The sequence below is a fragment of the Punica granatum genome, chromosome 3 (assembly GCF_007655135.1).
Source record: "Punica granatum isolate Tunisia-2019 chromosome 3, ASM765513v2, whole genome shotgun sequence".
In the NCBI taxonomy this organism is placed as follows: domain Eukaryota; kingdom Viridiplantae; phylum Streptophyta; class Magnoliopsida; order Myrtales; family Lythraceae; genus Punica; species Punica granatum.
The window spans coordinates 36,195,780-36,208,476 of record NC_045129.1 but is presented as its reverse complement, the minus strand read 5'-3'; the positions used below and the strand labels follow the sequence as shown (position 1 = coordinate 36,208,476).

The 12,697-nt window shown below is 36.4% G+C and overlaps 2 protein-coding genes across 2 annotated transcripts; one reads left to right on the top strand and one right to left on the bottom strand.

Moving 5' to 3' along the window:
• The first annotated feature begins 1,489 nt into the window (after nucleotides 1–1,489).
• Nucleotides 1,490–5,678, top strand: LOC116199868 (chaperone protein dnaJ 16-like). The gene is made up of 11 exons (XM_031530436.1): nucleotides 1,490–1,899; nucleotides 2,546–2,669; nucleotides 2,814–2,896; nucleotides 3,023–3,134; nucleotides 3,208–3,312; nucleotides 4,076–4,126; nucleotides 4,347–4,436; nucleotides 4,531–4,639; nucleotides 4,725–4,873; nucleotides 4,953–5,006; nucleotides 5,110–5,678. Exons 1-11 carry the CDS (start codon nucleotides 1,763–1,765, stop codon nucleotides 5,329–5,331), a joined length of 1,236 nt encoding a protein of 411 aa, XP_031386296.1. The 5' UTR covers nucleotides 1,490–1,762; the 3' UTR covers nucleotides 5,332–5,678.
• A 501-nt stretch (nucleotides 5,679–6,179) lies between these two features.
• Nucleotides 6,180–7,680, bottom strand: LOC116199891 (peroxidase 31-like). The gene has a single exon (XM_031530472.1). It carries the CDS (start codon nucleotides 7,401–7,403, stop codon nucleotides 6,393–6,395), a length of 1,011 nt encoding a protein of 336 aa, XP_031386332.1. The 5' UTR covers nucleotides 7,404–7,680; the 3' UTR covers nucleotides 6,180–6,392.
• Nucleotides 7,681–12,697: the final 5,017 nt, after the last annotated feature.

The window sequence follows — 12,697 nt, the reverse complement described above, 5'->3', positions numbered from 1 at the left end:
AAATAATAATAATGCTATATTGCTACCTATTGGATATGGCCCTGAAAAGAAAAAAAAATTAAAAAAATTGTAAACGGTCATTTTTCTTATTAATATTTTTTTTGTGCCGTGCATGACGAGATAAGATCGCCAAAAAATTTCACTGAAAAAACACATGTTTTTTATGTAATAAGGGAGGCATATAAGTCTAGTATAAGGAAATGAAATAAAACTGAATAAAGGGATATATAAGTCCTATTGATAAGAACCGAACCCGTGATCTTTTAATTTCCAACAATGCCTTCTACCACTGCACCAATACTCTTTTCACAAAAAAAAACATATTTAATCTTCACACCCGTACTTATATATTAGCATTAATTATGTTATAGTTCCTTTTCTGATTTCTTGCCCTATTTGATGCTAAGTAGCCAGCCAGCCAAAGAACGTTATCTTTGTTAAAAATTTTGTGGTCCATTAATGCAATTGTGATGTCCTTCCTTAGACCGTAAAATAGTCTCTTCTATTTCTAAATTGAATTGTATTCGTTAAAAGTTATAATCATGCATATTAAATAAATATTTTTCGATGTGCACTACTTAATATATGAAAATCCGATTAGGTCACAATTAATTCATATTCGAACTAAGTCAAATAAAATTCTCCCAATTGCAATATATGGTAGCCGCTGATCGTCCTCTAATTGTACATAATTCTCAATTATATCATGTACTTCCATGGTTGGATCCTACTAATGACATGTGTTCCGTGTCAGATGAAAGCTAGTAATTACTTACACCGCGTAAATTATTAAGCTAAAAGAGACATAATATTAATATTATCATTTATTTTTAGGATATTCTCGACATAGATGTTCAGTTCAGAATGTTTCCCCAAAAAATAAAACAGGACATAGTAACATAGTATTTCTCTTGCTTTTTAGGAAGAAAAAGTTTTTATTAATAAGTATGGAATCTTATACTACAATCGTAATAAGGAGCGACCGTTTACGGTGTGTTGGTAGAGACAAATCTAGCTTACCGCTACTGAGTTCATTCAAGCAGTTTGGCATTTGTTCCGCTTAAATAAGGTTTCGAATTTGACTCATTATAAATGTAAAAAATTCATGGTAGGAGAGCGTTTTATTCTTTAGTTGGCCGATCCGACTTGATTAAATTAGTAGGAGTCCAATTAGACTTTTGAATACCGGGATTTACACATGAAAAAATCTAGCTTATCACTACTCATTCGAGTCGAGCACAGTTCTCAAGAACTCCTGGACAGCCAATTCGAACTTGCGATTTGGCCACCTGACTTCATGAAGGCCATAGTAAACAGTAACAGCTCGCATCTTACCGAACCGTAAGAATATCAAGAAGAAGAAAGAACAATTAGAAAACATTAAAAAAAAAAAGAAAATTCAAAAAACCAATTTTTTATTTTTGGAAATCCAAAAAAAAAAAAGAAAGTTTCCCCTCCAATATCTCGCTCGCTTTCTGTCTTCTTCTTCTCTCTCTCTCTCTCTCTCCCGGCCTTGGTCTCGGTGTTCCGCAAGGCTCCAACTTGGAGAGAGGTCCCATGCTCTCCCTCTCTCTCCTCTCCTAGGGTTTCCCGGTCCCCCTCTGCCAGAGATTTACCCTTCACCTCGAGCTGGTCGCGAGTGGGATTTTAGTGTGTACAATCAGCGGGAGGGCGGTCGGTCGGTCGGTCAGTCATGTGAATTCTGGATCCCCCGAGGTTAGGGTTTATCGGAGGTGAGGTGACTAGGGGTTAATCTGCCACAATGCCAGCTCGCAGATCGAAATCGGAGAAGCAGGATGCCGCGCAGCAGCTCCGGCGGGATCCTTACGAGGTCCTTGGCGTCTCCAGGAACTCCACCGATCAGGAAATCAAGAGTGCTTACAGGAAGATGGCTCTCAAGTAGGCCATTCTCAATCTGCTCCTGTTTCTCAGTCTTTCAACGTCGGGAGTGATTGATTTTTTAGTGCCTTTTGCTGTTTGAATTGTTGTGCTACTGATTTGGCGAGTATCGAATTCACGCAATCCCAGCTTCTCGTTATTGATTGACCAGTTTCGTCATTATCATCGGTAAAATATTTTAAATGCCAAAAATTTCCGCTTCCGTTTAGATGCTAAAGCCAATTTTTATGCAATTTGAATTTTACATTCGGTGAAATGGACTGATTTGCCCGTTTGAATTTTTTCGTTTGATTAGTTGTTAAGATAGTAACTTATGAGTGGAACAATCCCCACAGTGCGTACTGCTTAGTGATGTTGAAAGAAGACTAAGATAGCCGATCTTGCTGAGTTCTCTGGGATACTGAAGCTCAATAGACTGGCTTTGGTGATTTTTGTTGTCTGTTTCGTTGTTATATTTGCTTGTATCATACATGTTTTCCGTGGCAGTGACGTAGGCTATGTTTGGGAGGAAGGGATTTGGAGGGATATGGAGGGATTTATATGGAAATTTCCATACAAAACCCTTCATTTCTCTTCCTCTCTCCCCTTCTCCCTCCTCACAAACACACCCTACAGATGTAAATGCTGAAAATTTGTAATTCTTCAGGTACCATCCTGACAAGAATGCAAATGATCCCAAAGCTGCGGACATGTTCAAGGAAGTCACTTTTTCCTATAACATCTTGTCTGATCCAGACAAGCGACGCCAATATGACACCGCTGGTTTTGAGGTGAGATCAACTAGCTGGTAGTAGCACGATGAATTAGCCCCTATTCTTCCCTTGGTTCAGCACCCAGTCAATTGGTACTCTCCATTCTGTTCTTCCTTATTTTTTAGTGATATTTTGCTTGGGATGTTGTCATTTGGTGCCTAGGCCGTTGAAGCCGAAAGCCAGGAACTAGAGTTAGATCTTTCAAGTCTGGGTGCAGTAAATACGATGTTTGCAGCACTTTTTAGGTAAAACCTGACTAAGTTTGATGCCCGCTTTCATTCCTTTGAGAATTAGTGTGAGAGATGCTCCTATTGAGCCATATGCCTTCTAATACATGTTCGTCATTTTTCCTTGTACTTCCCAAATTCCAGTAAACTTGGAGTACCTATTAAGACCACTGTATCTGCAACAGTCCTAGAGGAGGCACTCAATGGGGTAGTCACGGTTCGCCCACTTCCAATTGGACAACCCGTCTCCAAAAAGGTAGTCGCTTATATTTTTGTTTGACTTTGTTGATTATGTTGTGCTATTAAATCCTTTTTCCCCTTTCAAACAGGTTGAAAAGCAATGTGCTCACTTCTATTCTGTCACAATAACAGAGGAGGAAGCACGGGCTGGCTTTGTGTGCCGAGTGCACTCTGCCGAGAAAAGCAAATTCAAGGTTCACTTAAATCAAACTCTATTCTTCTTCAAGCGCTTATTGTGCTCAAGGAATGATAGTCATCTTATACTCCACTTGTTAATCTCTTCTCCGTTGCTTCTATGAGGAGAGTTCTAGTAAAAGAATTTATAATTAAAATTTTCGTCTGTCATCTCAACAAGCCATAAGCTCTGTTACTTTTTAGTTTAGAGGACTTTTAGCTCCAGGTTTCAGAGTCCTGTTATGAGTAGTAGAGATAATACCAGATGCTTAAGGACAAAATCTTTAGACAGATGCAAGGAGGTGTCTCATTTAGGTTTGATGTTAGGTAGAACTTTGATGTCAAGGTAAGTGGGTTAGGTGTTATGTGCTTCTTTATGTTGCATATGCTTTTCTGACGTTATGATCTTGGGCTTGGATTCAGAATAAAAATACGAACAAAGTTGTAATGCTTTATGAGTTGACCTTTTAGAATTTGTACAAGTTTGTTTGTGATTGCAAGAGTAGCTCGAGCATCTGAGTGAGGATCTGAATTGTTGGTTTTATCAAACAAAAGGCACATGCTGTCACTTTTATGAGTAGTTTCACACATAAAAAACATAATAATAAAATAAAATAAAAAATTGCTGATGGTGGTCTTTTTTTTTTGTGCATGTACATTATCATTGTTTACTTTTAAGTTCCAATTTTTTTTCGCTATATAATTCCAGATACAAATTCAGTTTTCTGCTCTTTAAAAGAGGATTATCATGTACTGCATTACTTACTAGTTAGCTTTCTGCAGTTATTGTATTTTGATCAGGAAGACAATGGTGGATTAAACCTTGCATTGCAGGTACAATCATTTAGCATTATGTCGTTATTACCTTTATCTGGATTGCCCTTGGTATTGACAGCATGCTAGAGAACTTTAAAGTTGCCATTTCCTCATGGACAGTTTACTTTTCTAAATTGTTAGACATGGATTTCTTGTCTTGCTATCCACGATAACTTAGGAGCAGTTGTCTGCTGTTTCTTATTTATTTGGTAATCCGCAACAGTTTGTCTCTGTGTAGGAGGACAGCACAAAAACCGGCAAGGTTACATCAGCAGGAATGTTCTTTCTTGGATTTCCTGTTTATCGGTTAGATCAAACAGCCAACTCGGTGAGCTGGTGACTGATTATATACCTTCCTCAATATATCATTTAGTAGTTGGATATTCCTCGTTGCTAACAATCTCTGTCTTAAATGTACGCAGTTGTCTGCTGCAAAGGATCCTGATGCTGCCTTCTTCAAGAAATTGGATGGGTTCCAGCAATGCGAAATAACCGAATTGAAGCCTGGGATGCATGTGTTTGCTGTCTATGGTCTGACACTAAATTATGACTGGGGCATACTATCTCTATTGATTATGCATTTGATGGGAGGCCCGTTTTGTTGTCAAACTTTTAGGTGATAATTTCTTTAAAAGTGCAAGCTACACAATTGAAGCCCTCTGTGCTGCACCTTTTACTGAAGAAAAGGATCATCTCAGAGCTGTGGAGGCTCAGATTCTTACAAAAAGGGCAGAGTTGTCAAAGTTCGAGAGTGAATATAGAGAGGTGTGACTCAATATGTCACATAATCGATGCTTTTCTCTGGTTATTTGCTATCTCTGACATCTTTGGTTCACTTCTTCAGGTGCTAGCACAGTTCACAGACATGACAAGTAGATATGCACAAGAAATGCAAGCGGTCAGTTTTCACCAAGAGAAACCGTCTGAACTCACTGTCCCTATTTCAATGGTTATCTCTTCAACGATTGCTTAAGTTCTGTTTGATGTTTTTTTTTTGGCAGATTGATGAGCTACTAAAGCAGAGGAACGAGATTCATGCCTCGTACACTTCCTGTCCGCCATTGAAGAGGAGCATCAGTAAAAACAAGAGCAAGACTTCCCCCAAGGAATCCAAGGAAGATGCTCAGACGAGAGAGAGGAGAAATTCGACAAGGGACAGGCCTAGGAAGAAGAAATGGTACAACCTCCATTTGAAGGTCGATAAGAGGAAGCCGTGCCAGTAAAGTAAGAGTTACCACTCGAATGTTTCGAGAGAATTTGGGAATGAGCTGGCTAGCTATATTCGGATCACCCTGTTGTTGAAGTTTTTGTTCAACTGAACTTGGCACCTGTGGATAATCGAAGTCGGGGTGGGAGAAGATAAGATGCTTCTGCCGGTGAAGTCGTCCGGCTATCAGAAGGATGTTTCATTAGCTTTAGTATATTTAAGAAGTGACAACCACTCATTGTTATTGTAAAAAGGAAGTCTTCTTTTTTCTTTTTGTTTCCTCTCTACGTTCATTCTGTTAATTTGTTCGTCTTGATATTTATTATCAGCAGATTTACAATGAAATTTGCAGTTATTCATTCATGGTGCTGCTTCCTTATTCTCTTCTGGTGAGAATCATAATTTCAGGAGCTTCAAGTCGTCTCTAGATTTTTAGATGAATGCATCATGTGCTTTCGTGCCTAATGAGTTATCAGCCGGATTCTATACGGGCGTTTATAGAGGCTACGAATAATACGATCATTTGCTCGACCAAAAAAAAGTGTTCTTTCTCCGAACAGCTCAAACCAATTCCTCTCTGCTAGCAGCAGATACGTTTCGATAAACAGTTGTTTTGTTTTAAAATGAGTGAGCGATCAATCAAATATGAAACCAACTCAAAAGAAGGGCCGTTAGCATAGCAATTATACATACTTGAAAATGCGTAAACTAATATTCGTATCTTCACAGCTAAATGAAAATATTGAAATGTTTGAACCCCAAACGAAAAAGGGAAAAAAGAAAAAAGAAAAAAAGAAAAGAGATACAATTGATTATGGGGCAATGGAATTAATTATCTAACAAATCTTCGGGGGAAAAATTGGAAACAAATATAAAACAAATTTAATCACCCATTATTTCTCATAAGAATACACCATTTTGTTTTCTATTTTGCGTGGCGCTCGATTCATTTTTGCTTTTTCTCCTGTGCGAGAAAGATACATACGTATACTTTCTCTACACCTTTTTCTTTACTTGCTTGCTTGCTTCCCTCTTCTTGGTACTCTTTGGTTTCGGCTCTCTCGAAATTCCTGGCCTTCATGTCTTGATGCTGTTGAAGGCGTCGCACCGACGGCGGACCTCACCTTCATTCCCAGTCTTGACCTGGAACTCACTGGCTTTCTCCATCGCCTTTGCGAATACATCGAAGAAGGCCGTCTGATTGGCGGCAAAGTGGTCCACAATCGGCCTCGTCCTCTTGTCCGAAGCCATGGCCTGGTCCGAGGCAAGGAGCCCTAGCCCCCTCTGGAGGTTCAGGTAGTACATGTTGTCGAACTTGTTCGGGGTCATGACGTCGTTGAAGGCGGACATAGTGGGGTCCTTGGTGTAGTTGGCGCACAGCTTCTTGAGTCCCTCGGCGTACTTAGGGTGGATCGTCGGGTCGGTCGGGTTGCTTTTGCTGTAGTTGAAGAGGCGGCCACTGAACTCCTTGCAGTGAGAGAACCCGATGGTGTGGGCCCCGGAGAGGGCAACCATTTCCTCGATGTTGAACCCCTTCGAGTTGAACATCGATATGATCTTGTCCAATGGGAAGGTTGGCTCGGCCAGGTGGGATCTCACGGTGGCAGCCTTGGATGTCAGCCCATCCTTCCGGCCCAGTGAAACATTGTAGAATGGCCCGCCCACCATTGATACAAGATCCCTCGTGGCGACAGCCAGGATGTCGGAGCACGACACAATCCCAGGGCACTCGAGCTCCAAAGCGGTCTTTGCCCTGATGACGACGTCGAATCCGTCCCCGGGGAGGGAGAGGTTGAGGTCGGAATCGCGCTCGGCCTGGTTGAACGCATTGGAAGTGATGAGGACGGACGCGTCACACCCATCGACCATGCAGTCGTGGAAGAAGAGGCGGAGGGTGGCGGCGGCGGTGGTGGAGGAGGTGAGCTGCTTGTCCACGATCACATTCCGAATGATGTCATGGAAGCGGGGGCACGACCTGGCATAGTAGTCAAGAGTCAATTTAGGCCCCTTCGAGGCATGCGCACCATGGGCAGAGGCGCAGGAGGAGAGGTAAGGGAGGAGGAGGAAGAAGAGGAAGACGGGAGCCATAATTTTTGAATATTATGGCTTCTTCTTCTTTGTTTTTGTCTCTTCGAGAGAGAAAAGGAAGGAGAGAGAAGAATGGGAGATTTATAATTATATTGGTAATGGAGGGAGACAATCTGATTATTAGGATTGGGGAGGCTGGAAGAGGTGAGAGGAGGCTAACTATGTATGGGATTAAATGAAGTAGTTGGTGCCATTGGATGGCATTGTGGAAGAGAGGAATTGCAGGAGACACACTCTATCTATTTTGGGTAGAGAGAGAGAGAGTGGGAGTTTCCTAAAATGGTGGAAGGCTATTAGAGAGAGAGAGAGGGGGGAGTTTGTTTTTGGTTAGATGGGAGGGAAAAGCAAAACAATTTGGAGGGATTGAGGTTGATGTTTGTTTTCCAATTCGTCTTATGATTACTACTGTCCGACAGTTGTGAGGCTGAGGTTTGCCCCATCAGTTAAAAAACTCCTGGTCAGTTGGAGGGAGAAAGAAAGTAGTATATTATTGTTCTGTTACACTAGTGAAATATGCGCGATTCTGATTATATATTATTGCTAGTTGATGATATATTATTTGTCCAGTTGGAGGATAAAGAAAGAAATATATTATTATTCTGTTACACTGGTGAAATATGCGCAATTCTGATGATAAAGATCGATTAAGATGTTATGATAAAAAATTTCTCATTTATCTAACATTAGTTGTCAGGGAATTTATAAAAGTACCACTTTCTAGAGAAAACCAACTAATTTGGAGGATACACTGTACTAGCCTATTACCCGTACGATGCACGAATTTTTTAAAATATATTTATATGTTCAAATTTTAATAAAATTAGATAAAAACTCACCCGTTGAACGAGAAATGTTTCTAATTTTCTAAATTGAAATGACTATGTTATAATATTATATTGATAGTAATCATATTATACTGTCATAATTTAGTTTGTTTTGGAGAATATTATTTTTCTTCTGTTAAAGCGATAATAAATAAGTTTATTATAAACTGATTGCCCATCTATGACCTTGTATGGTTTGGGTTTGAATCACATAAAACAATTGGAAAGTATATATTTCAATTGGAAAAAAAGAAGAAATAGAATTTAAGAAATTAAATTAGGAAAATAAGACCTATTCATAAAATTTTATAACTTGAAATAATATCTGATTGTATTCACTATTTAATGGATAGTGTATATTCATAATTGTATATATATTTAACTTCATACGTATCAAATCTCGATTTCTTGGATGTGATGTCTAGTGCAAAATCAAATTTTCCAAAACTATACAATATCCAATAAGATAAAATAATCATCAATTTAAAATATCAAACATCAATATTCAAGTTATTTATGTAGCATCTCATTATTATCAGAAAATTATTTGTGAGGCAATTAAATATTAAAATAAGAAATTTTTGGATTCTTAATAAATTAAAATACAATAATTCTATAAAAATAATTATTTTGGACAAAATAATAAAATGTAACTGTTCACACTATATTTTCTCCATGTGATACAGTTATCGATATTGTAGCAAAAATCCTAATGAAAATTAAAGTTGTTGACCAAAACTCCTAAGAAATATATATATATATATATATATATAATTGGATCATCCCTTGTATAAATTATTATATGTAGGTAAGATGTTACCTCATTGTAGGGTAGCATCTATAGAGTCCATCGATTCTCACCATTTGAATTTGGAGCGCGACTTGGGGAGCTTCGAACAAAGTGGAGAAAATTTGCATGTGAAATTCATCAAAAAAAAAAAGAGAAAGAAATTACCTTTATTGGAGAACCTACCATTTATTCTTATCAAACATAGTGGAGAAAATTCTAGTGTAACAATTCATCACAAAAAAAGGAGAAACGACATTCATTCGAGAACCTACCGTTTATTAAATTTATAGGGTCCATTAAATCCCTTGCACTTGAATTGGGATCGAGACTTGGGGAGTTTCAATCATAAGAAGAAAATTTGCATGTGACAATTTATTAAAAAAAAAGGAGTGGAGAGAAAAAAAGAGAGGAAAAACGACATTCATTTGAGAAACTATTGTTTGTTACTGTGTCGAAGAACTTGAGTAGTATAAAACACATATTTATAGTCAATTAAAGAGAGATGCCTAAATTTAATAAAAGAAAATATAATATTTAAAATATCGCAATAATAAATATAGACTATATAATTTATATCATAAATTATTGTGATGCCCTTGTAAGACTACATTATATTGTAAATAATCTATCTATTGGCCGATGAATATACAATATATATTCTATTACATATTTTGTTTCCTTGTATATATTTCGTTGAGCTAATATAATTTATATATATTCTATTATTACATAATTAATTAATCAAATTTAAAAGCAATCTATATGAGAATATTTTCTTCATTTGTAAGAAAATAATAATTTTCTTAATGCAAATCGATGACGTGGCAACGTGAGAGAGCTCCATTTTTTTTTGTTTTTAATGATGTGGCGACGTGAAAATTGAGTTATATTTTCGCGCGCGCACACACACATATATATATAGATGTTACATTTTTAAAAGATGATCTTTATAAGTGAAGCGGTTGCTTTTTTGATAAATTAACATTCTAGCGACTATAATAAAAAATATAAATTATATGGCGTAAAATTAACATATGAAAAGCATACTATAAAATTATTACTTTTAGTTCTTTTACCAAGTAATTTCTTTGAAAAATACATAATATTTTCAATTGAAAACCAGACATGTTTGTTCTACATAACTAAATCAGTTATTACAATAAAACAATATATATAGATATGTAATTTCTAGAAATTTAGAGATACCTATCAAAATTATAATGGAAATTACTGCCAATATTCACTCAACCAAAATTATAATGGAAATTACTGTCAATATTCAATCAACCATCATAAGTAAATTTCCTATTGAAAAACAATTAATGTTTTAGATTTTTCATAATGACAAAGACAAAATTAAATAAAGAGTAATATATACAAATTTCTGCATTATTACATTATTGATGTAAAACATCTCTTTAAAATATTACAAAGAGTAAATTTCTATCACTAAAACTTATGGTTATTTAGTGTAAAATGTTTCAATATTTTTATATGAATTATTTTCTAGAAAACAAAATTAGAATTGATTAACATTTTACAAAAAATAAAAAATAAAATCAGTTATTTATATTGGTACATTTATAGCTCAATCAATGTACAAATTCTCCTTTTACATTATGATTATAGATTATAGATTATAGATGTGCATGTGTACCAAAGCATCTTGAATCAATGCCACATATAAGCATGAGTACATCCATACTTACAAGAGTACGTATGTACAAGGAATACAACACCAGTCCGATCCTCTGCAGCGTTGTTCAATGATTACAAAGTGTAGTCTAATGAAAGGAATTTCTCAAGGTCGTGTAGTCAATTGGAATGCGGGACAAAAGTCGTCCCTTAGAGGGTTATGGGTGTCGACCCTCGAGTATCCGCCCCGCTCGGGCATAGGCCAGTAATGCTGGTGGTTGATTTGCACCGTGCTCGGTTTGGACATCGAACACCATGAATGGGTCAGTCTCTTGGATCAGAAAGATCAAGGGCTTGGCCCTATCTATGGGCCTATCCCCCTTGATCATCGTCAGTGCCTAAACTGTGGAAGTAACGGGACGAGAGAAAAATTGTTGAAGCTTCTTGGTCAACCTTAACTTTTAGATTTATTGAGACATGATTTATTTTATTAGTTTATTTTTTTGACACGTTTTAAATTGACTCCATTATTTGGGTGTGGAACCAATTGATGTCATGCTCAACTCCTGTACTTTGAATAATCTTAGCTGTGACCCGCGGACTCACGTCATGTCATGCGACGCCCCCACCTTGTGCAAATTCTTGTGGACAATATAAACAACTATGGTTTCAAATTTTCAATGAATTCCCAACTGAACAGATAAGATCCCAACTTGGGAAAGACGCTGAACACACACCAAACCCATTGATAATAGCACGTTCTACCAACGTAGATTAGTTCAAGTGGTTCAACATTTATTTTTTTTAAACAATATATCGGGTTTGAATTTTATGAATGAAGAAAATTTATGTTAGGGAAATTTTACCCTTTAATAATATGACTCGGGTCAAACTAGATTAATTGAGACTCATTAAACTTCCAATTAGTAGAATGCGCAAAAGGACAAAAAAAAAACAAGAGTATGACCCCATGTTGTTCGCTATTATATAATTTAATCATTGATGTATACATTATAATAAAGTTCCATCTGAGACTGATTCGTATATGAGAATCCGCCATAATTGATCAATGTCATTTTTATAATGCACTTTACTATACGTAGAATTTAAATTTTTTAATACATAATGATCATTTGCAGTAATTTCCTTTATATATTCCTTTCCAAAATTATATATAATCGGAACATATTGAGAATTAATGATAAAAGTCAATTCCAAGTCAGAAAATATAAAATAAATCATTAATGAATTTATATCCCAGTTAAAAATTTACCACGTCAAGTGGAATTCTGAAGCAGTCAAAATGCATATTTGATTAGTTATGTCCGAATTAGTGATAAAAGTCAATCCCACGTCAAAAAATAGAAAAAAAATTCTTGAATTTATGTAAAAAGATTTGGTATTACAATCCGTCTTCTAGACAAAAAAAAACCCAAAATCTCTTAAGAATTAGAGGAAGAAAGACGTACGAACTGGAAAAGTATGGGTGGAACGAACAGAAAAATCAACTACGCAAACATAATTGGATTGATCAGAAATGGGTTGTTTGATTTGTGGATACAATTTTAAAATTATAATTTTAATTTAATTCTATTCACAATAAAATAAAATAATTTATACAAAGTTAAAGAGTTGACCCTATTTATACAACTTTTTTTCACAACAAAACAAAATAATTCATTCAAAGTGAAACGGTGGGCCTCATTTATACCACTATTTTTCAAAATCAAAATCTGATTTTAAAATCCCAATATGAAACCAAACGCAACACAAATCATCCACTTCAGCTTTTAGATTTTATTTTTCAGATCTATGGACGGGGGACCAATTCTTATTAATTATTCATTGACATAGGTCTTGTTCAAAAAACGGTACAGATTGATCTTTTTAGTGAAGTCAAAAATTCCGATACTGGTAAAGTCCGCCCCATTTTGTAGCGTATACGTCGTGGTTTTGATCTTTTTAGATTTTTATGAGCTCCACACATGATTTAGCACACGTGCTTCACATGATAAGCATGCACTACTCCAAATGAACGCCGACTC